This window comes from Haemaphysalis longicornis, unplaced genomic scaffold, assembly GCF_048455015.1.
Source record: "Haemaphysalis longicornis isolate Haplotype H1 unplaced genomic scaffold, Haemaphysalis longicornis Haplotype H1 scaffold_105, whole genome shotgun sequence".
NCBI classification, from domain to species: domain Eukaryota; kingdom Metazoa; phylum Arthropoda; class Arachnida; order Ixodida; family Ixodidae; genus Haemaphysalis; species Haemaphysalis longicornis.
This window is the reverse complement of record NW_027526208.1, coordinates 885,229-910,519: the sequence shown is the minus strand read 5'-3', so window position 1 is coordinate 910,519 and position 25,291 is coordinate 885,229. Positions and strand designations below refer to the sequence as shown.

At 46.3% G+C, this 25,291-nt stretch overlaps 1 protein-coding gene across 1 annotated transcript in view; it reads right to left on the bottom strand.

Annotated features, from left to right (window-relative positions):
- LOC144160541 (luciferin 4-monooxygenase-like) overlaps positions 1–24,851 on the bottom strand; it is a 33,675-nt gene extending 8,824 nt beyond the window's left edge. The window contains exons 1-6 of the mRNA XM_077691807.1: positions 24,750–24,851; positions 22,093–22,304; positions 20,045–20,213; positions 14,028–14,199; positions 10,728–10,828; positions 3,584–3,728 (exon numbers count right to left, since the gene is read on the bottom strand). Of these exons, the coding sequence (XP_077547933.1) occupies positions 3,584–3,728; positions 10,728–10,828; positions 14,028–14,199; positions 20,045–20,213; positions 22,093–22,274 (769 nt within the window). The 5' untranslated portion in view covers positions 22,275–22,304; positions 24,750–24,851. The remainder of the gene's footprint in view (positions 1–3,583; positions 3,729–10,727; positions 10,829–14,027; positions 14,200–20,044; positions 20,214–22,092; positions 22,305–24,749) is intronic.
- Between the last annotated feature and the right edge of the window lie 440 nt (positions 24,852–25,291).

The window sequence follows — 25,291 nt, the reverse complement described above, 5'->3', positions numbered from 1 at the left end:
TCTCCTTGGACGTGTGTGATGCTGGTGAGGATGGCGTTAAATCCATTTCATCAACTGATGCCTTTGGAGTTTCTATTGGGTCACGTTTCTTCACACCGGCGCCCCGAGAGACGCTTGGTGGCCGAGGCCCATGTGCATGCCGCGGCAGCGCGGGTGACGCAGCAGCAGCCGGTGCTCTCGTGTCAGTGTTCGCAGTACCTCCACAGCCACAGATTTGCTTTGGAAGGGGCACAGGATAGGCGACGCCACCTCCGAGTGTGTTTGTCGCCACTGTTACTGCTGACTCCGCAGGTTCTGTGGTGGCGTGGGCTGCCCAGGGCAGCGCGGTGGGAGGTGCTGGCGCGACCAAGTCAGCAGTGCTGTACTGGATTCCCACCGAAACCTCACGCCGCCCAACCTCCCGGCGAGCAGCGTCGGCGTAGCTTCCTCAGGGAAGCATTGCATGTCTTTTCCGAGCCTCTGGGTATGAGATGGTTTTAGTTACTTTGAGATTTATTATTTCCTTCTCGTCTTTGAACTTCTTACATGACCGAGAGTAAGCGGCGTGAGGCCCATCACGGTTACAACATCGGAACTGTGCGGTGCGGCAATCGCCCGTCTTGTGATCGTGCTCTGAGCATTTTGGACTTCTTTCTTGGCCTCGATAGTTGTTAATACTATGCCCGTACCGTTGACACTTAAAGCAGCAGCGCGGATTTGTGATGTATGGTCTCGTCTGGCAGTGAAGGAAACCTACTTTTACGGACTCTGGTAGGGTGCTACGGTGAAACATCAGAATTATATGTTTGGTTCTTATCTCTTTTTCATCGCGCCTCATTATGATACGTCTGACTGCCGTAACACCTTGCTCACGCTGGCCTTCGAGGATATCATCATTACTTTCATTGAGAAGTTCAACTGACAAGATAACTCCTTGGCAGCTATTCAGAATACGTTTGGGTGTCACAGTGATCGGTAGATCTTAAATGCTTGTTTGCTTTAGTATGTTACAAGACTGTTCTTTACTCTTGACTTCAATCAGCATGTCACCATAGGTTAGCTCTTTTGCCTCGTAGTTTTTTCCAACAACACTTTCAATAAATTTTGCGATCAGGAACACGGGCTTGGTGGTGATTGGTGTTTCTTTGTCCACTAATAGCATGACCAAAAATCCTGGGAAGTTCTCCGGGTTTGCAAACACAAGGTTTGAAACTGGCTTGAAGATGGCTTCGGTGCGGTCCTCTTCGGGCCCGGTCACGTTTAGAAAAGCATTTAGAAAATACCACGCGAAGTAGTAGTTAGCAGAGAACTGGGGAGCTTTCTTATCTAGCCTTACCCTGATAAAAAGAGAGGTCCCGGAGCTCTCCGCCCGCTAAACGGACATTGAGCCCATCGGCCCGAGCTTGAACAATGCTCCTACGGCCACCGTTAGAGGCTTCTATCCCTCCACCTTTCGATTCATTGCCACGGTTGGTCACAGCGTGAGTGTGGGGGCTCGGGGTCCGCGGTGTCGCCAGTACCGTCACCACGATTGTTCAAGGACCCCCGTGCGGGGGAAGTAATATCGTCGTATCAAGTTCATTTGGGGAATGTTTCAGAATCATGAGATATACGCTGGCTCCGGGATGTACGAAAGCAGGAGGCAGTACACTGTAGTAGTTGACCACTCTTGCAATCTTTGTCACTGCATGTCCCTCCTACATACAAAAACAAAAAGATGGAAGTTGGAGACATCCTCTCTGCAATCCGACAAGGGGCAGTATCAAAGAAAAGCGTGAACATCATTATATATCCTGAAAGGTCATTATAGTGTTTCCTGCAGACAGAATACCTAAATGCTTCGATGGTATATTCCCAGCCACAGTGAAAAATTAACAACGTCTCCTGGATAGCCGGATACAGTGGTGAGGCAGAGAACGACCCATTGACCAAGAGGCACATAAACTCGCATACTGCGCTTCTTGCGACGACGGTTACCACACTGCCCTCGTCAAAAAACGTAAAGCACTAATCGTTGTCCTATGCCCGGGAACGCGATGTCTCCCCTTGCTGTAACAAGGTCACAACGCCAACGAATCAGAAACTCTGTGAATGAAAACTAACACAAGAATTTTCGAACCTATGTGCGTGGACGTGTTGGGTGGGAACATCAGACATTACCTAAAGACTCTGCATAATGCGAGGAAACACGCACCCTCTTGCACGCAACATAGCTATGTGCAAGGGTATGATCAGGGGAGATCAACATGAACATTACATGTTCCACTGCTTCGAAACATCAAAGGTAGCTTTGACCAGCCCCTTGCCTTAAAAAGTAGCGCGAAATGATTGGAAGGACAAGGGAAGAAGCTTCTGCATCATGTGCCCTAGCTTTCAGTTTACACCACTGTGAAGTTTGCCGTCTCGTTAGCACATGTTGCTCAACCCAAACTATTTATTCTTGAACAAATATCTTTACTCTGTCTCTCTCTCTCTCTCTCTATCTCTCTCTGTCTCTCTCTCTCTATCTCTCTCTCTCTCTCTCTAACTATCTCTCTCTTCGCAAAAAGCACAATTGTTCAGCGCGGCCTAGAAATTATAGAAAAACCATTGGCAAACGCTCACACTAACCCCTCCCGCTCAAACTGACCACCATTTCGCCTCCGCAACCTTTCAGGCTCACTTTTTAAGCCACAGAAGCGCAGACAGCCTTTGTCTTTCCTGAGCCACAGTGATTTAGATGCCCTCGTTGCTAGTTTTTTTTTCTCTGCGATCGTGAAGCACAAGTCAGAGATGCAGCCAGTGCGGACAAAACCGCTTCGTAGTAGTCGAAGTACCGCTACCGTGCCTTACATCCTAGGATACAAGCGTAGATGTCTGCCCACTTTTTTTTCTGGCTTAGTAAGAGCGAGCCTCTTCGAGAGCATTGCTTTACTATGCTCGCGGGACTGCCGCCACGTGGTATTTTTATACTTTGCGGGGTTTCTATATGAATCTCAATAAATGAGTACGCAATTATTTTGTCACTGAAAATACCGCCGTTAGATGCCCCTCGTGGGTGCCTACAAGTACCTCAATGACACTAATGATACTGCTATGACACTGTAATGGCATGTAATGTGAGACACTGTAATGTAATGAGAACGTGTGGACTTAGATAGGTAATTACAAATATTTCGATCTCATTTGCCGACGAAATACTGAACGATACTGAAACATTATGCACTAAGTATTACTCAAGCAACATCATTGCTCTTTTTCAAAATTAGAGTGCGTGATATCTGGGCAGCCTGCTAATCTGTAGTGTGCATGTTCTGGCGCATGGCTCGTCCCATCGCCCATTCATTGTGGTTAGCTCTAAATGGGGTAATAACGACCACCCGAACCAGCTGGTAGTACCGGACGGGCACTGGAATCTTTTCGCCATGTGTGAACCTGTTTTAAAACAGCTTACCATTGCAGCCGCTTACGCTTAAATAGGCTGCAAAAATACACATCTTCAATGGCGGCCTTAATGCTTTCTCTCGTGGGAGCTTGTGTAGTAATCTGCCTTTAGGTCAAGGAAAAATGAATTTGTAAAAGCCTAAAACAATTTCACTCTTACCCAGAAAATGTAATGGCCCACCTGTTCTCAGAAACCCGCTGTCATCATATATAGAACTAGCAAGTCGTGACATTCCGTGGTATCCCTTGAAGCACATCGGTCCGCGAATGCAAATTTCCCCGCACTCGCCAGGACCAAGATTCTTGCAAGTTTCCAAGTCAACAACCTGGACGAGCAGATGACCGCAAAAATGCATCTTAGTAGACAGCATTGCATAACAGCCTGTTCGGCCTCATTAAACCATGCAAAGGTGGTTAACAAGCGGCGTCTCAAAAGGGGCGGCCACGCTGTTTATGGTGAGGTTTATCACTCAGGTATATGAAAGCGTTTGTGTCGTGTGTACAAAATAAGGTGTCGCGTTATGCGCCCCTCAATGCCGATCAATGAAGCTACGGACGCATTTGTAATAGGAATACCACATTGGTATTTACATGCCACCCATGCGGCTTTCCAGGACCGACATCAATTGACATGTGATAAGTTGCTCCAACAGTGATGCTTGCAATCGACGTCTTGTGCTCGACGTTCGGCAGTGTTAGCAGCACGGCAACGCCAGGCGCACTCTTGGCGCTGTAGCCGCACAATTCCTCGTATCTGACGTTCGCTGTCTCCTTGTTCTTTCACACATGGCGCGTGGAACTTCTGTTGGCTGGTGTTCCGTCACACCACGATGCAAATTATTCAGACCTTCATTTTACTTTTCTTGTCAAAAACGCTCCGCGTGGGCACTCCTCGATGACTCCACAAGAGTGAATATACAAAAACAGGTGCTACTAGTCAGAGACCCAGATACATCCTTTGAATTTTTTTCGAGCTCCATTTTGTTCTTTTTTTCCCGTATGTGCACAGGTTTTTTTCAGGCGGTCCTTCCAGGCACGTGCGACTGTTTCGCCAAGGCATATAAAACTTCACGGCAAAGCACCCGAACAAGCCATGAAATATTAAAACAAACGTCAGCGTCAATCTCTTTGTTACATGTCGCTTGTTTTGCAGCAGGACATTCACTTACCACTTCAGGAGACAGGAATTTTACAACGAACTGTAGATGCTGTATGCACACGTATTGCATCAGTTGTTCGAGGTAGGGCTGACCTGGTGCACGAGAGGCGCCACAGTGCGCTAAAACAGCTTGACCTTTTGTGCGATGACATACCAACCATAGAAGAACCGATAGCTAATGACAGAACACTTCGTGCGCCAGCTAGGCAGAGCCCTTCTGACGCGACGTAGAGCCAATGCCAACAACCCCATACAATGCCAACACGTCCACATGATCCTTCGCTCTACAGAATGCCTCGCGCTATGGGAAGCCCTTTGCTTCAAATAGCACATGGGGCTTTGGCAGTTTTAGTCTACTTGAAACAGGCAAGCATTGAAACAAGCGTAAACCCCGACTAGTACAAACACACAAACGTCTGGGTGCGTGGACACCATCACGCTTAAAATGTACGAGGACAAAGCAGGCGTTACCGACAGGCGTTCACTATTGAGGAAATAAAGAAAACATACCGAAACCTATCTGAAAACAGAAGAGAGCTCCTTACAAAAGGTAGTTTCCTTGAAACACGTCTGTGTGCTGAATACTAGTTTGGTCAGTTTTAGGCCACTTTTAGCAGACATTGTTCCGTTTCTGCTCTGTTTACTATATAAAAGTACACGCTTGTTGCGGGAATTTCAGGAACAAAAATTCTGAGTCACCCTCTCTTACGGAAGTGGATGAACAGCTTAGGCAGTTCGGAATACAAGGATTTAATACAGATGCACGGTTTGCATACAACAGCGTTTAACAGCACAAAAGTGATTTTCAAGCGAATCCTTTGTCCTACATTGCGCATGGCTTTGAAAGATGCCCGCCGGGACCGATGACGGTCGTTGTAACCAGACCATTCTATGGCAGGAAGCCACCCGTTCTATGAATTTCATCTCCAGTTCTACTTGAGAGCCTTCTATTAAATTTTCTGCTACCCCCTGCCGTAGCTCAGTGGCCAAGGCGTAGTGCTGCTGAACCTAAGTACGCGGGTTCCACCAAGCCGCGATAGTGCTTTTCCCGAGGAGGTGAAGAGGGAAAACGCCGTTGTGTCGAGATTTCGGCGCACGTTAAGGACCCATGCATGTGGTCAAAATTGATCCGGAGCCCTCCACTGCGGCGCGTCTCATACCTCAGGTGTAGCGTCGGCGCATAAAAATATTGTGGCACCACTGGTGCTTGGACTACAGCTGCATTGCCCATATAACTGCCTGCTGGGTGAACAAGCAGACGTGATGACTTCTTGTAATTTTCTGGTTTCACTGCACGCACGCCAATGGAAAGAGCCGCTCTTTGCCTTGACTAGCGCGTGAACAGCTGTGTTATTCTAATTTTCTTCGTTACCATTTTTAAATACAATAGTTTCTTGGGCTACTGTAATGTGTAAATTTAGGTCGGTCTGTCCGTATTTTTGCCTGTGTCTCGGTGTTGCTCCCTCGACTATGCCGTCACCCCACAATAGCACTATTATTTCAGGGAGACGTTTATATAGGCGAAACATTTTAAGTTTAATAGGTTTCGAAATATGCCTAATATTGGCCAGCACTGTTCCGCCAACATAGTATTACGTAATTTGAGGGAGAACACCAACATTTGACTCGTGTTTCCAGTGTCCAGAACAATGTCAATAGATAACTTATGTTTGCAGTCGAGCTACAAGTGCTCAAGCCTCGTGCCCTGGGTCGAGCGCATAGTCACAGCAATGCCAACAGATGGCGCGCAGCATTGCGACCGCGACAAAATTGTGCTGCGCAAACCTCCGATCGGTGGACCGAGACAGGAGAGAGGTGTGCGGATGAGGAAGAAGAGGCAGTTACTTGGCAGGGTTGGCAGAAGGCTATCCTCCTTCGATGGCATTTTCAGCCAAGCGAACAGATGCAAGGGCAATTTTTCTCTTGTTTTCTTGTATTAGTGGGAACGTGAGTTACACGTCGCGTTCACTCTCTTCACTTTCTAATCGTTGCTGCCCACCAAGTGACTCAGAACAGGCGAAGTAACCGGACGTGAACAGCTTCCCTTTCAAAAGCAATGCCAATAAAAGAGGCCTGAACATGCAAGCCCACTTGAGTCCAGTGGTAAAGAATGAATGAATAAAACGTTTCTTCAACAACAGGTGTTGGGCGCCCGCCCGGTTGAGTGGTCTCTAAGTCCGTGATGCTCTGGCGGCGGATGGCTGCGCGGTGCCTGTTCAACAGGTCGAGCTGGCCAACCGCACCGTCCAGTGTTGAATAGAAGGACTGGTGATTGGTCGTAGACCTGGTGTTTTCTGATGATGATGATGATGGTTGGGTTTTTATGGCGCAAGGCCGACTAAGGGCAAAGAGCGCCAGAGAAAAGGTTATTTAATAAAGTGAAGTGGTTGCCACAAAAAGGTAGGTAAAAAAACGTGTCAGCCGAACATAGTAAAATCAGTTAAAGATAATGGAGGTGGCTGGTGTATAGGGCCGGATTTGATTATGCGTGATAAGAAATGAGGTTTAAAAACTTAATCTCTGACAAATACTCAAATACACTTTTCACGGAAACCATGGCATTGTGCCTAAAAACAGCGATGGATGTAGGGGGATATGTTGTCTGTAGAGTTCCCTGAAGTGTTTTCGTCGTGTTGTGTGCGTGTGCCCTATCCGTAGCCTAGCCTAGGCAACTTCTGTGTTTCTGTTGTGTGAGTCAGCTTTGTACCGTCCCAAGTGTGGCTTTATTACATGTAGATTGTTATCTGTCTGCTCATTCCAGTGTGTTTGCCATGTTCTACGCAAGTGTTGCCCTATGTGTGGCTTGAGGTCTGTATATGGCATGGTTGTAATATCTACAGCGTTCGTGAGTGCAGCAGCAGCGGCCCTCTCGTCTGTCAACTCGTTCCCAGCGATCCCTGCGTGTCCTGGGGCCCAGAAGAGGAGCAGTTAATGCTTCTGCGCATACACCGTCATGATGGTGTTGAACACAAGATTACCTATGTGGTTTGGGGGGGGGGTGTATGCGATGATAGTGCGCGAACAACACTCAAAGAATCTGTGTAGATGATGGAATGGGGAATTTGATTTTTAAGAATGTGTCGTACAATCAATAAAATTCCATACGCTTCTGCTGAAAAAATTGTTATGTGCACGCTCATGGTTCTGGCTGCATTGAAGTTTGGACCATGAGCAGCGCACGACACCATAGTGGAGGTTTTAGAAGCGTCACAGTAGAATTCTGCACGTGGGTATTTAAACTGCAAAGAAAGAAAGTGCTGCAGTATTACAGCTCGCGGTACCCAATTTTTGTCAAGTTTTATAAAAGAAAGGTCACAGGACACAGGGCGAACTTGCCAAGGCGGTAAAATGATTAAAAAGGATGACCTGTACACATCTAAAAACGAAGCGCTGAGATCCGAGGCTCGCTCCCTCACTCGAAGTGAAAAGGACAGAGGAACGGAAGGGCGATTTACAAACAGAACAGATGTGGATGTATCGTTAAAGGCAGGATAAAAAGGATGGTTATTCAGCGATAAAATTTTAAAAGCTAAAGTGTGTCCATGTACGTTCGCTGGTTCTCAAGGCTCCACTTATTACATTCGATATACAGACTCTCGACAGGGCTAGTGCGAAAAGCACCCAACGCAAGCCGTAGCCCCAAGTGTAGCACTGGGTCAAGCATTTGCAACGCTGTTTTAGTCGCCGACCCATATACCCCACTTCCATAGTCTAAACGAGAACCCACAACATCAGTATAGAGCCGTAGTAGGAATTTTTTGTCAGGCCCATAGGATTGGTGGGAGAGAAACTTAAGGATATTCATTGTTTTCATACATTTATGATTAAGTTTCTTGATATGTGGTGCGAATGTGAGTTAGTGGTCAAACACAACACCTAAAAACTTGTGCTCCTTGTTCACAGGAAGCGACAAGCCAATAAGAGTAATGTCTGGGTCCATATGAACCCCGCGCTTCCTAGAGAACACAACGCAGGAGCTTTTGACAGGATTCAATTTAAAACCATTCTTGTCTGCCCACCTCGAAAGTTTCTTGACGCCGAGCTGGACTTGGCGTTCGCATCTTGACATATTACATGATTTAACAGATAGCTACAGGTCATCTACATACATGGAGTAAGAAATTGTAGGCGGCAGTGCCTTCCCAAGGGAGTTCATTTTTACTATGAAGAGAGTGCAGCTTAGAACTCCGCCTTGCAGCACGCCATTTTCTTGCACGTGTATCTTTAACAGTGCAGAACCAACTCTGACGCGAAAGGTTCTCTCCGACAAATAACTAGCAAGGGTGTTAAACATATTACCAGAAACACCGAATGACTTGAGGTCAATAAGGATCCCATAACGCCAAGCGGTGTCATAGGCCTTTTCTAGGTCGAAAAACACAGTTAAACAGAACTGTTTGTGAATGAAGGCATCCTTAATATGTGACTCTAGTGCCAGAAGTTGATCGTTTGTGGATCTCCCTGCCCTGAAGCCTGCCTGGCAGCTCTCGAGAAGATCGTTGTAATCCAAAAAGTACACAAGCCTCTGGTTTATCATGTCGTCGAGAAGCTTGCACAGGCAGCTGGTCAGGGCAATGGGTCGATAGCTAACGGGAGAAGAAGGGTCCTTCACTTCTTTCAAGAATGCTACAACTATGGCATCCTTCCAAGACTTTGGAATGTGCCCCGAAAGTCATATCTTGTTGAAAAGGTGAAGAAGTGTTACAAGAGTGGTAGTGTGTAAGTTCTGTATCACTGTATTTGTAATGTTGTCTGGGCCTGGAGCTGAGGGTTTACACGTGCTTAGAGCACCCCTCAGCTCATTAAGTGTGAACTCAGAGTTATAAGAAGTGGCTGACCTGTCATTGTCATGCAAAGGCTTCTTTTCGGCCACGAGTTCGTGTTTAATGTAGGTGTTTGTGTAGTGTGCTGAACTGGAAACGTGTTGGAAGTGTTGTGCGAGTGTGTCAGCCTGGTCTTCGAGTGTATCCCTGTTGTGCTGACCAGAGGCACGCTGTGTGTTTGTTGTCCCTTGAGTTTGCGTGTTCGTTACCATACTTTCCGTGTGTCTGTGTAGGAGTTAATTGATGTTATGAATGTACGCCAACTATCGCGTTTTGCCTCACGGCGCACACGTTTTCAAAACGCCTTGGCCCGTTTGAACAAGAGGAGGTTACGCGACGTGGTGTACCGACGAAAGATACCGCACGCCTTGTTCTGGGCCTCTCGCGCCCGCCTGCAGTCCTCATTCCACCACGGTCTCCGCTGGTTGCGCGGGGCAACAGAGGCGTGGGGTATGGACTTTTCGGCGGCGTCGAGGATGTGCGTCGTGAGTAGTTGGGTTGCCTGCTCAACGTGTAGTTGTTTTATGGACGTGTAGTGTAGTTCAGATGAATCTGTAAATGTATTCCGGTTTGCTCTTGCTTCATTAAACGTGTTCTGGGAAGATGGACTGCTCGGGCCCTCCCCTGTATATGTTAGTTAGGTGGGGAGGTGGTCACTACCATATGGATCAGTGCGCACACCCCACAGAACACTAAAAAAAGGAAATTTTGCAGCTCAGTGCAACAAAAGCGAAACCATTTTTAATGAATTGGTGTGCGCTGTTTCTTGTTATATGCCTAGGGCAGTTTATGCAAGTCACATGTTCAGAGAGAATACGACAATGTGCTGGAATGCAAAGCGCGTGAAATGGTGAGTGAAACGCGCGAAGGCCTATAAAAGCTTTATTTAGAGCGGTATTTTAGCGAATGTTTTAATAGCGTTCAGGCAGGGAAGTGCGAATATTTTGACACTTTATTGAATCTATTACAGAGCAAAACGTGAACCGTATGAAGAACGTCACAGCCTGTACAAGTTGTGTTATGCGCTCATTACTTCGGTCATGTGCGTTATAAACAAACTCAAATTAAAAAGCTCTTTTTTGCAACCTCTCTACTTATAGTAAGCCTCAGAAAAAGTAACTGGAAACATATGACAAGTCTGTTTTACAAGGTTTTAGCTTTTTGGGAATTTGCATTTTCACACCGTTGCTAGCGAGCGTACGCATACATAATAAATAAACAAGCACTCTGAGCGCGATAATTAGGCATAGCGGAAATGGTATTTATGCCTGCTAGCGGTATAATATGCGCTCTGTAACATCATACATCGTACGGACCTGGGTGTTTTGAGTTCCAAACTTTACCTTTATTTCTGTCATGGGCATTGGTGCACCAACGCTCTTCACATCTTTAGTTGATTCCCTTGGGAATGTGACCAGACAGGAACACTCAGTTAACCCGTACGCTGTAAAGTGAAAGCATTGCTTTCGAATCAACGAACTGGGCAGAGATGGAATCTCAGGACATAAACTAATAAACATTCGGAGGAAAGAAATGCTGAACGTTTTACTAGGCACTTGACATATAATCCTGTCGGTGTGCTTGCAACACTGATATCTGTCTTTTTCTCGGAATATGAACAATGGCATTAGTGAAATGACCTACGCCCTTTGCATACAAAAACTTTTACGCGCTTTTTCCTGCCCTTTTCTCTCATGAGCAGACGTAGGATTGCCTTTGATGTCGTTTACACGTGTTCCCACCTTTTTGTGAAATGGTCTCAAGCTAGGTGGTTTTTCTTAGATGCCTCGATGTTGGAAAAGACAACCTGACGCGCCAAATCTTTGCTCAAAAACACGGCATCAAGGGCTCTTCCGGAGAACACGCCCAAGCCATGCTGTTCTGTTCTACAGCACCCGTTTTATTGCCCTAAATTCAAGGAAACACTCAAGGCTTGATGCACTAATCCCGAAAGTCTAGATGGAAGCCCGTGGTCTACTTGCACAGACCTCTAACGAAGAACGCCAACAAGGACTTCATAACATGGTTTTCGAAATTATCAAGACACAACGCGACTTTAAGTCCCAATCCCTCCCCGTGGCTCAGGCAAGCAGAATGGATGTACAAGACATCAGCTAAGTTTATGAAGTTATCGCGCTCAACATCCACAATTGTCCCACTGTTGCACCATTATACACCCACCTCTTACGACAAGAGCAGTAGAGAAACTTGAGTGCACCGCTTCAAAAAATCCTACGAAAATCACCCGCGGGTAACATATAAAATCAAACTGCACAAAAATAACAATCAGGCTGCAAGATATATAAGCACGTCTTCACGGGCACTGTCTGAAGGGGAAGCTTATTCTCTCAGAAATAATTGATTAATGTAATGCGATCTCCACAGCACCACCTGCATTTGGGTTGCAACAGCTTTACGATTGTTTGCTTTGCATTTCGATCCTGAGTTGATATCTTGTACTCGTCCCTTATGCATTCTTCTGCTGTGCTATCTTCTTTGATGCGCGCCAAGTTACGTATAAATTATTGTAGTACCAACTTGCACATCTTTCCGCTTTGATTGACCGCACGTTATCTACGTGAATATTGCAAAGCACCTAAGCTCATTACACACCACTGTAAGCTATGTTCGACTTGCTAGGAGATGTGGAGGAACCACTTGAAGAAACAGGTTCTTGTGACCCAAGCACTGGAATCAGTGCGTACCTGCGGCAGTCAGCACGTGGGAGAGTGATCATACTTCCTTACCTCTGCCTCATGCTCCGTAAATCAAAATTACTAGTAGTAAGCCTCAAGATAAAGGAGTTCATAATCGCGAATCGCCCTAATGTTGCTATAAAACTCACTGCATAGGTTTTTTGATAGAATACTCATCATAGAAATGACTCAGAAACGCGCAAAAAGGATATCAAAAACAATTAGAGATGCATGCCTCGGGCTTCGAGTACATACTTGTAACCTGGTTGGAGAAAAGACCGGATTTCAATAACGAACGGCCGGAAGCCATTGAAGCGAATCTCGCGAGACCCCGTCTGCGGCCGTGGGACTGACTGCGTGTCCTAGTTTAGCTGTACGGATGCTCTTTCCCTCGCACTAAGCAATAGGGTCTTGCTGGATCGACATACCCAACGGAACTGCTGCAGCCGCTTGTTCGTAACGCCTTTTTTGAGCGCTCTTAATTAGCTTTGGAATTATCGATCAGTGTGCGTTGACCGGATGTTTTTTTGTTATACATAATCTGAACCCAATACATTTTTAATTTAAACCAAGCCGGAGTATGTAGTGGTTTACACTCCAGTCACATATTGCGGTTATGTGTGAAAAAAACGTGCTTAAAATACCACAAATAAGCACCAATACCCTGTGTGAAGGTGCATCACGAGCGGACGTGTACATAATGATACATGGCCACTGTACACCCGCGAAGCCGCGAGATAGCTTGCCTTATGCAGTGCATTACGTCACGAGCCATGGACATGCGAAAACAGACATTTGATCTTTCCATTTTTATGTGTATTTCATTATTTTGCTTGTACCCCTACTTGGCTATAGCGCCATCTATGGACGCCAGATCGACGGCATGGGAAGAGTCGACACCGTAGCCGCGAAGAGCGTCCCAATGACACACACGCGAGGAGAGGTGATAGTGGTCAATAGTTATGAGACGAGTGCCGACGACGCAGATATGGGGCGTGAAGAGGGTACACCTTAGCTATCTTGAGCTCTTTGGAACGTACAAGGGTTTTTGGTCTACACTCATGCCATATGCACGCGTCGTCCTCAACGACATTACCCTACAACTTCTCCGTTGTAGGAAAACAAAGCCACAGCCGGTTAAGGCGCTCTTAATTAGCAGAACATTCTGCAGTTAGCTCGAATTTGCCGCTCACAGTGACCGCATAAAAAGGCTTGGGACATGAGTGGCCGTACTGGCCCGGGTTGTTTGTTCTGCTTGCGAAAAGCCTACCCACTCGTGCGAGCAAAAGAAGATGCATGGAGTAAAATAGTCCGTGGAGACGGTGTCTCAGCAGCAGGTGTGCTTTTGTGCCCCTGTAAAGACTTTATGTTGGTGCCTACTTGGAATCATACTTCTAGAGACAAATTATATAGTCATGAATAGCCTAAGCTGGACAATGAATTGCGCAGCGTAGAGATATTTTAGTTTGTTTATGGACAGCAGAAAATACGAGAACAAGAACAAAATACATGTCGCCCTGTTCCACGAACGGGTATATCTCGGAGTGCAATATTGGTCTTTGACTCTTTCGGCTTTTTGTCGTTTTAACTTTGGCTGTTCATTACTGTACATACTCAATGTACATGCCTCACCAGCAAGTGTTATTTTGACGTTACATAAAATCTTTCTGCGGAAATATAAATTCAAACTTTTGTTAATATTATGTATATTCCCACACTATGGACACAATTACCCGCTGGGGTATGCACGAACTAACGCGAAAGTTGGCAGGGCCATCTGTAGGCCGAATGACCCTCTTTGAACGAAAAGGTCCTAATGCTGTTGCCTCCTTAGTCGGTGTGCTGCTTGCCTATAAACAGAGATGCTGATCCTGCAAGACTGTCTCTCTGTCACCAAAATATTGTGTAAAGCAAGCACTCGTATTCATAAATTTTAATGTCACTTACTATGAAGAATGGTGGTGTACTTGAACTTAGCAGCAAGGCGCTGCAGAATGACACCAGCCGTTGAGCTGCCAGCACTGAGGATAGCACGAAATCTTCTCAGATCGATTTCCGATAGCAAGGGATTCTCCAGAAAGGGGCCTACGTAGGTGGGATATACCGCACAAATGATATCCTGTAAAACGAACACGCCCAGCATCACCTTACAACCACATAGTTACAGCAGTCTTGAGGGCAGAGGACCACCTTGACATCATCACAGTCGACGCCAAGCGACACTTGCAGACGTACTTCAGGACCAAGCCAAGCTTCCTCACCATGCTGGATGCCAGGTTCGTCTCCATTATCAGTTCAACTTTATTGTTCTGAGCACCCCTAATGAAAACCGAGCCCAACGCTTCCTGGAGCTCCCTGCACTAAACAGGAAAGGCCTTGTGTCCATACTTGTTAACCACATCTCCCAACCAAGCGCCACAGCAGTCGGCACTCTATTCAGAGTGGCCCCCGAGGAACACGCCGGCACCATCCTCCAAAGCATTATACAATACAATCCCTCGTTAAGGATCATCGGCGCCCAAAGACTTCATGGCTCCAAGATAGTGCAGATCCTATTTGAATGTGCCAAAGTGCCGTAACCGATCCGCGACCAAGACATGCTGCCTGTTTAGAGGAAGCAAGAGGCCTGCTACGGTTGTCGGCGGCCTGGACACCGCAAGGATGTCTGCCCGCACCCAACCACCACCGACCGCTGCACCACCTGCGGCTCCAAATCACCACAACCCAACCATCCCTGCACCCCATCCTGCATCTTATGCAGGGCGGCCCACCTCACCGGAGTTGGTGGTTGTCGCAATTGATTCTTGCCTTGGTGGAAGACTAGCACACCTGCCATGACTCGACAGAACCTGGATGCCCTTTTGCCCCATGGACACTCACTGATGTCGACCACTCTACCTGACCACCACCTGCACCACACTTCCGCCACAACATAAGCTAATGTCACCCATGTCGGCCCTCCTTCCTAAGGCAAATTGGCTCGAGGACTTCCCCGACGACCACACGTCTGAGCCCCCAGCTGAGCCCCCAGAGCATCCCAGTGACCTAACCCTCCCCTCTCACAAACTGGCACACCTCACCCAGCACCACCTATGATCACGAAATTTGTGAAATGAAAGTCCTGCAGAAAACAGTCATTCACCTCCAACAAGAAAACGCCCACATAGTGCAAGAAAACCAAATGCAGCGCCAACGTCTTACCAACTCCCCCGGAATCCCATCCACCCCCACCACAGCGCCCTCACCTACTCAGTCATCCACTCTTAATCACACCAAACCGCACCCCCCCGTGAAACGAGAAGCGGTAAGCGATACTCAGCCAGCCTCTACGGACGCCCCCTTACTCCGCATTAACTCCGCGCTGAATGTCACGATATGTTCGCGTCGCTTCAGGGCCAATTGACGGCACTAGAACTGTCCGCACACACGAATTAGATTCGGAAATGCTAGAATGGATGCGCTCGTTCACTCAGAACCCACTGCCCTCCACAAACCTAACTGCTGCGGACGCCTCCATACCTACAGATGCCGACAGTGACCTCTAAAGACGTTATAGCCTGACAATGGAACTGCCGCAGCTTCAAGCTGAAGCGGGCATCACTTCCAGCTTTCATCACCACTGTATCACACGCCTACAGTTATTGCACTTCCGGAGCCTGGCCCCCAAGTGTTAAACTGTTCCATTACAAAGCTTACTGACACTCCGATATTCTTCTGCTGGCAACTCTATTACACCGTAATTACAGTGTAGAGCAACGCAGCCCGACTTTCGACCTTACAGAAATATTCATGACCATCATACCCAAACGTATAGGACACACACAACTTAACGTACTTAACATTTACAGCTCTCCCCGTAACACGAAACACAGATTCCATGACATCTTCGAATCGGCTCCCCAGCACGCAGGCCACCAACCCCTCCTGATTATCGGTGATTTTAGTGCCCCGCCTATTGCGTGGGGAAACTCCCACACAACTCGTAAAGGGCGCCTGCTGTGGAAGGCGATCCAACAACTCCATCTTACGACACACCACGACCCCGACCGCGCTACGTGCATAGAAAACAGTATAAAGCCCGACACAGTCCCGGATATCACTTGCTCACTTCGTCTCGGTCCTGACACTTGGCACCCCCTTCCACATAACTCGGGAAGCGACCACTTCATCACCGAGTTGCACAGCACGATACACATCTCTTCACACGAGCACGCACAGCACACGCATATGATGGACTGGGATGCATTTCTCTTATACAGTCAACATATCGCTCCACCTGACCATGACAAAGACACTAACCTCGAGCAGTTGGTCGAACCTGTTGCAAGCTAAACAACACGAGAAACTCGTAGACCCGAAAATGCCCTCCGCCTACGTGGGCTCCACAATAATGCATCAATGGGACGCTTACAGAAGCCTCGAGCGACAGTGGCGCAAACGCAAGCACCGCCGAGCCCTGCGCCGCCGACTGGAACACCTCCGCACTGAAATTACACGACACGCAAAACACCTTACGCGGGCCAACTGACCCCAACTCTGTTACGAAATGCGGGTACCCTCAACAGGCGCTACACCTGGGCTCTTTCAAGACACCTGCTTGACCCTCCCAAATCGAAATCCATCCAGTCCTTACGTATCCCACAGCTTCTCCACAAGCAGGATGGCACCAAACAAGATATCATATCTCGCCTTAAAGCCCTAAAAATAGGGACCTCTAATTACTCCGAGCCACCCATTACACGCTACGCCGGAGCTCCCTACTTCACCCTGGATGCTGAAATTTGTCACGAGAAAATCATACAGGCCATCCTTTCCCTGCGCCGCCAAACCGCCGCAGGCGCGTACGCCATCACTAACGAGCTTCTTCTACATCTTGACGATACTTGAATTGATCTTATCACCACTTTGTTTACTTCCACTGGGAGCACGGCACTCTTCCAGCTCGTGGAAACACGCAAATATCTCTCTAATTCCGAAACCCAGCAAAGCTCTTGCACTTGAACATCTCCGCCCTATTTCGCTCACTCCCTGCGTAGGCAAACTCTTAGAGCATGTTGTCAAACCCGCATTACTGCCTACCTTGAAGAGAACCAGCTACCACTATGATTGGTTTTCGTCCTGGCGTTCCGACCCTGGATGCTATCCTCCAGATTCACGCTGACTTCCTCGCCCAGCCACCTAAATCCGCAACGCCGCCATCCTCGCACTTGATCTACATAAAGTTTTCGATCATGTCTCCCATCACGCCATCCTCGACTCCGTCAACTGCCACACTCATGGCAGTCACATACACCCCTACATAACAAACTTCCGTTCTAACCGCACCGCTACACTGCGCCTTCGCTCACTTCTCTCCACAACTTTCGCTATGCCCCCTCGCGGTACGCCCCAGGGTGCCGTCCTTTCCCCGCCCCTCTTTAACCGAGCTATGACGCCTCTCGCTCGCACTCATGAACACACTCCCAACTTCCGATGTGTGATTTATGCTGACGACATCGCACTATGTGTTCCCAGCGGTAGTGGTGCCATGATCGAAACGACCCTCAATCAAGGAGCCTGTATCGTACACAAGAATTACTATATTACCTCCCCGGCAATTCCGGCCCCCCTCCTTCAAGGTGCAGCTGAATCCATACAGCTCTCGCTCGATGGAACCATTATTCCCAATTTCACACCAGTCCGCATCCTTAGCTTTATCCTGCACTCCACTCGCCGCAGCACGCACACCATCGCACAGCTTCACACGTACACAACGCATATCATTGGCCTCAGTAATTGTATCACGACAGGTAAAAATGGCCTCGTTGAATCTGAGTGCCTTCCCCTCCTTTATAGCTTCATCATATTTCGCTTCTGATACCTCATACCGTACGCCACCCTCATCCTCACTCAGCACCAGTCCTTGGACGCTCTTAAAGACGCAGCTACACGCGCAGTTACACGCGCCCCTACCGAACCACTTCTAGCCCTAGATCTGCGCAACACGGTGACGGAGCCAGTCAAAGCGCACCGCACTGCCCAAATCGCTCGCCTATCCCAAACGCCCACCGGCCGCTGCATTCTTGAAGGAGCGCATCTCAACCCACGCATTTTACTCGATCCGATGGCTACCATCCCTCTCTTAATCCGCTTCAGCATCCACATTAAACCCCTTCCTCGCAATATGAATATCACCTTCCACTTTGGTCGCCGTTTAGTCCGTGCCCGGGACCATCTCAAATGCTACCCGCCGTCCCGCAACGTCCTATATGTAGCCGCGGCTGAGTATCCGAGCAGGCCCACTCTTGCCATTGGGGTCATAGGAGCACATGGCGCCTACCCGCAAGCTTCAGCTACGATGCTCACCTCGCCTTCAGTCACCGCGGAGGATGTGGCAATTGTCCTCTCTCTTACCCAAACACCCACCCCTCCGTTATATTAACCGATTTGGAACCCGCAATTTCAAATAACCTCAGGGGCACCATTTCACCAATGGTCTTCCGAATTCTTCGCACTCGACCCCCTTCCGAACCCTTGAAGCTGCTGTAAACCCCGGCCCACACCGGCATAGGTGGTAATGAGGCTACGCACCACCAATACCGAGCTTTGACACACCGGGCAGGCGCTTCTTTTACTCCTAAACACGGTGTTACGGAGATGACCCATTCGGTAGTGCTCACATACCGGGACATCACCAAATATTACCGCCTCCTTCGCAAACAACTTCACCCTTCCCACCCCGGCCTCAGAGCTGAGGCTGCCACCATGTGGCGCCTTCTTCAGACACATTCGTTTCCTCACCGCACTTGATTAGTGCATACGTACCCTCACCTTTTTTCCTCTCCCAACTGTCCCTTGTGTGAGCACCAGACACGGCCCCAACCAGCCTCCCCAGCCACTGAATACCTTACTGTATACTCTTCCCTTTCTTTTGAAACCGCGGTTGTCCAGTTTTCCGCATTGTCTGAACTTGCAGCTCATGCGGCATACGTTGACCCGTCATGGTGCAACCTTGAACGCTGCTTTGGTAACACGACCCCTTTCTCTCTCTCGCTGCCCCCCCCCTTTTCTTTTTTTTGTTGTTGTTGTAACATAGGCGTAGCCCGACTGTATGCATACTCTCCTTTTCCAAAACATTTTCCGCTCCTTCTCACAGTTTTCTGCAAACCTATATAAGAAATGTGTTCCAAATCTTTGCGACAGCAAAATATGTAACTTTACTCTGATGAAGGCAAGTCCCGTTGCCGCTACGTAAGTGAACCTTGTTTGTTATTGTTCTTGCTGTGTATCCGACTCTTTACTTATACTCTATATATATATATATATCTACGGACAAAAAAATGAAGCCCCCAATGGTCCAGAAGAAATATCAAAAAGTAGATTCCGATGAAGACTGGACCTCCAGTCGAAACGTTAGTAAACATGTTTGTTTTTGTTTTTTTGAGACGTGCTACGGACTCTACTTTATATATATATATATATATATATATATATATATATATATATATATATATATATATATATATATATATATATATATATATATATATATATATATATATATATATATATATAGATAGATAGATAGATAGATAGATAGATAGATAGATAGATACATAGTAGATAGATAGATAAATAGATAGATGGCTAGATAGATAGGTATTGGCAATTACCAGTGGGTGTATTGCTAAAATGAATAGAGAAGAACCCCATCCTAAACGTCACGGCTGGTTCCACAAATAGTTACTAAGGCTATCCAAAAGTTTTTGTGCATTTCAGTTACATCGCAGTCGTCCCCTAATTAAGTATGCGGGGTTGACATAGCTCAACATACCCGCAATATTAACCGGTTTTTACTAACTTTTGCAGAATATTTTTGGAGGGATCCCTGACACCATGGACAGAAAAAAAAAACGCAAAGAGACGCCTAAGTTAGTGTGTGCCCAGATATACATATCACCCATAATGTGTGCTATGACTCGCACCTTGTGTCCAAATGCAGCTGTCAGTGCAACGCCGAGATCAAATGGCGCAAGTACGACTGCCTTCGCACCCAGCGACAGCATCAGGCAGAGGGTCCAGAACCCACCAATGTGCATAAATGGCGTGTAGGCAAGAAGTGTCTTGCTCTCAGTCACTGCGCTGTTGCCGTGCCTGCATCAAAAACGTTTGAGACGAGTGCAGCGGAAAAGCTCCGGTGAGGGAACTAAAGTCTCTCGAACGCGTAGAGACATAACGCTCCATCACAGGAAAAGAACACACGCAATATGTTTGACAGAAATCTTTTTGTTTACTTCATTTTAAGGTTTTTAAATGGGGCGCAACCTAAATAAAGCGCAGGAATTTGAACACTTAGCGAACGTGGTGCTGATATATTGTGCCGGCCCCAGCGGAATGTCATCGCACTCTATATTTGGGGGATGAACCTGTTTAAAATACTGACTTTCACGCTGCCCAAACAAAAGCCAGTTTTATTAGCCTGCTGGTTATGTTTTCGGAATAATTGTAACTTTTCGAGCTCGACAATGCCACCTGATTAGCTGAACTTACAATTTTGCCATGCGATTTCTCTTCCACTTTGCCATTTCTTTTCCAATTACGCTCTTGCATTTACAATTCATTATTAATCCGGCGTTCACGGAGTTTCTTTGCCGTCAAGAGAAACATTGTAGCTACATACGCTTCTATTCCGAAAATGAAATCGGAAGAAAGAAGTCCTTGAGTTATTCAGTGTAGCAAATCGCGGTATATTTTTAATAATAAGTGCACAAAAAACCCGAGTCCCTGTATGCAAAAATTAACATTTGAAGTGCAAACACTACTTTTCTGCACGAAGAATCGCTAATTAGCAATGTGGGATCAAAAAGGTTGCCAAAAAAGTGATCTCTTAATAAAACTCAAATGACATACGACAAAAAGCGAGGGCGGTAAATAAAATACAGCCGCCGAATTTTCCCCGTTACCATTGTTTTCTCCTCAGCAGGTGTGCCTTTGCCCTAGAAAATTTCGTGTAAACAAGGAATGAGAAACCTCCTTTCTTAGTCTGACTTTTTTCCAAGGTCACATCCTAAATTAGATTAAAAGGCAATGTACGGCGTGCTTTCTTGTAAATTTTGTTTCCTTCACTGAAAGCTTCATTTGCTCTAGCTTAACCGAAAAGGTCCCTCCCAGCGCAAAGCTCAGAGCCCCCGATAAGCTTATAATGTTTCACACACAAAGCGCACTTGGTAGAAACAGTGGGCGAACTAAGAAATGGGAATCATAAGCGCTCCGCTGCAACTCCCCTGCATTTATGAATAAAAGGCATTCTGAACACTTTTGATGAAATAATTTAAACTTGGAAATTCAATAAAGCGTGTGATCATCGCTTTTTACAATTGTTTAAAAATAAAATTTGGGAAAATACCGGTTTACTTTTCTATTATACCTGAAGGATCGGTAATTTGGGTTCAACAAAAGAAAAGTTTGTCAGGCTAATACTTTCGTATGGCTCACGGTCATGTGGAGGACAGGCAAGTGCCTTATAACACAATCATTTTCTCTATTGGTGTGGATGAAAAAGTAGCGTTAGGAAAATAACTTTAAAGGTGTTCTAGGTTACTGTCCTGGCATGCTGGATAAGCACGCATTTGATTTGACTGGAATAAATGGAATGCTTAGTGTACCCTGACAGAGATGGTACTTGTGCCCGCCCTTTCGTGCTTCATTTTTGGCCGGTTTGATCATTTCGTAGACTGGTTTACGTTATTATAGAGTTGCAGATTCTTCCAAACAAAACTATGGTAAGCTTGCTGTACTACGTTCGGTGGATTCTCTTCTTGCGCCAGGTTTTTGTATGACTGTTTTGTTGCCCAACTTTTAGAGGGGCATTTATCACTGAGCAAAATGGCCTCTGTATGGCACGTGCCTTGCCAGGCACAAGGTAAACGTTTTTTATAGTCACAGCGGAATGAACTACCTTTGAAGGCTAACATTTGGTATAACCTAATTACCGGTTGCACTGTACTGGGTGTCTTGTTGTTCTGTTACTTACGAAAAGCATACCAGCGACGAGATGAAGTTCTTGTGCGACAGCTGCACTCCCTTGGGTTCGCCTGTCGAACCACTGGTGTAGAAAATAGCCAGCAGTCTATCCTCGTTGCTGCCCACACAATCGGGAACCTCTGGATATGGTGACGGTTGAGCAATGCGCTTGAGAGTTGAAAAAGTCACCATTGCTTCGCACTCGCCGAAGGAGACCAGACACTGCAGGATGCACATCTATTATGTCCTATAACTGCGGTTTACAACTTACCCTATACCGGTGAAATGAAAATACGCCAATTCGTACGAAGGACAGTATTTAAGACATGTGCAGCTTTCCCGCTCATGGCAGTCCTTTCAAGAGCGATTACTCTGTAGGTATTTAGCGTAACCTAAAATTCTTTTGCGCTGCTAATATTGGGGTGAAATCGGAATCCCTTCAAACTGAAGGAGCTAGTGCTTGCAGGAATAATGAACAGTGCTCTAGGAAGGCAGGACATGAAACTGTGGGCACGTCATTATTTGGAAGGGCAGATATCAAGGTTGGACCCAGAGGACCTAATGTCTGTGGGGGCAATGATTCTGTGAAATGATATTGTCTGTGAACCTTCACCATCAGCAACCTAACAACGTGTGGGTTTGAGCTATTTGGTTTGTTATAGCCACTACCTTTAGGTGCGGAAAAAATATAAAAGAACGACCAGAACAAGGAAAGTTGCCAGTCTTTGTCCTTCGCGTCCTTTACCTTATTTTTTCCTCTTGAAAGCGCTTGCCATTAGCAAGACCCCTGATCCAACATCCAGCAAACGAATATCAGAATACAAAGAGCAATTTCATATTCACAAACTGAAACATCGCAACCCCATTGTAGAACAGCGTAAAAGAGGTGGGTGCTCGTAGCAAAACGAACGATCAGTGCGTCTTGGCTTGTCCCTCTCTTTTTGGTACCCTCTTTTGCAACGGAACCATACCGCCAAGCTCGGCTTTCGTTGGTTCCTCATGTTCGCGAGAGAGTAACAGAGTGGCGAAATATTGGCAGCTGGCGCAATGCAGTCATGCAGCAGATAACCGGACGGAACCAAAGAAAAGGCAAAACCATGGCATTATTTTTTTAAAAAACAGGGGTATGTGACCCCTCAGTTGTACACGACGTTAACAATCATAAATACTTTATGGGTGAAATGTTCTTTGTATACCAGGATCTGCTTACCGCATAATATAACGCACCACATCGACAACCCTAACTTTGGTAATAGCTGTAGATCGGATTAGGAAAACTCGTCTTTTTGTCGACAATTCTATTCATATCTATAATACACGCTAGGTCTACTACCTTCAGGACATGAAGCATTCGCTTGGTATCTTTGAGCCTAACGTCTCTATCTACGGCACGAAAACGAACCCATTTTATCGTATATTACGTACATAGTACCTGGCAGAAAGAAGGGCGACCCGTTACAAGGTAACAGTTAGAGCGGACATTAAACAGTGCGTTACCATTGCGTCAAAGTGTAGAAGGTTACCTACTTGTGTGATGAAATGCTTCTAAATCCATGCCTCGTATTGCTTTACACCCTGAGATAGATTGTTCCTTTAGAATTTCGTGTATACGAACATTCCGACAACTGTTTACCGTTTAAGTCTCAGTGGCGCATTTCTTTGAAGCCAGGATCCGCTTTTTCAACACAACGTAACCACTGAAGTACACAGCACTGTATTTCACAAGGAGCCTCTACCACCATGGGAGTGTAAGAATATTATAACCATGCTATGTTCATGCTATATATATAAATAATATAATAATGATTACGATATTACAATTCTCATGAACTAGTAATCTCCGTATAGGTCATTCGAAAGGATACACTTGTTGACTTCATTCATCTCACGTGAAAGGTGCGCACAGCTTGTTCGCTCGCTGCACAGGAAAGCAGCGTTCATCCTTTATAATTTTTTTCTTGTGTGATGCAGCTACGGGGACTCTATTGGAAATAACACTCCGAATTTGCTGTATCCTTGAAACAGTTGTGCACAGTTGCATAACCACATAGTGCGGTATCCTTGAAACAGTTGTGCACAGTTGCATAACCACATAGTGCGTTCTCTGTCAATCATCTAGTTGCATGCTTTTTCTTAAATGTTGTACAGGAAGGGATATAATAAGCCTGATAGGGAAAAACGTTGTCAAGTGTGTGCGGAGAAAAACAATGCAGTAAGGTTCTATGGAGAATAGGTAAAATGAAAATGAGTTCTATCTTGATTTACGAAGGGAGCGGGGTAAACACGCTCTCGTTTTAAGCAGTAGAGGTGCTGCACATTGCGTAGCGAAGCGCATTTTTGTTTGCGCCCTTAGTTTACGGGTCAAGATTGTATTGCCCATTGCTTCAATTTATATCTTACAGTTCAATAGTCATTTATGGTACAATGGTGAACCCGTGCGTTCCTTTGCTGCTAAACTAAAAACTCTCGCTTAGATCTTTAGCTAGTTTGCTCGGATTGCCGTCACGTTACGGAGCACAGAACAATAGTGTTTCCAATACGTAGTTCTCGATGTGCGAAATACCCGTTTAATAGATATGTACCCCGCCAATTAGCACAATTGCCCGGAAAATGGAATTTTCATCTTCATTGCTTTCTCTTATACAATGTTGGGCGTGTTTTTCTCACCTTTACACAAGTCAGTTTCGCGCAGGCTTTCTTCGCTTTTTCCGCATTTTTCAAATCACAAAAGACGACACTCGGTTGCGACTGTTGAAGCAGCTGGTGTACTTCTCCTGATTGTAACAGAGTTCAAGATGAAAAAAATGGGTGAAACTCTATTGGCTTAATAATAATTTTGCATGAATTCTTTTTACTTTAGAATCCTAAGGCTATCTGGGAACGCTGTTGAGTCGTGGAGATGACCGCGAGAATTAGTTTTAATTGACCACAAAGGGCAAAAAACGCCACAGAGAACCCCGCTACCTCATCATTACAATATTGTTGTATTTAAGCAGCTTTGTAACTTTGAGAGCCTGATGGCAGTTGGGTTGACGTAAATGTCGCCCAATACCGCCAGTATACAACTTTTACAGCAATAATATATGTTATTGGAAGAACAGTTTTATAAAGTCCAGCTTGGTATATTAGGAATGCATTCTAGCTGAATTAACAACGAGTCATCGCCCTTGATTTGTCGTATAGCTAGCTACCTTTGGTTGCGGTAAATA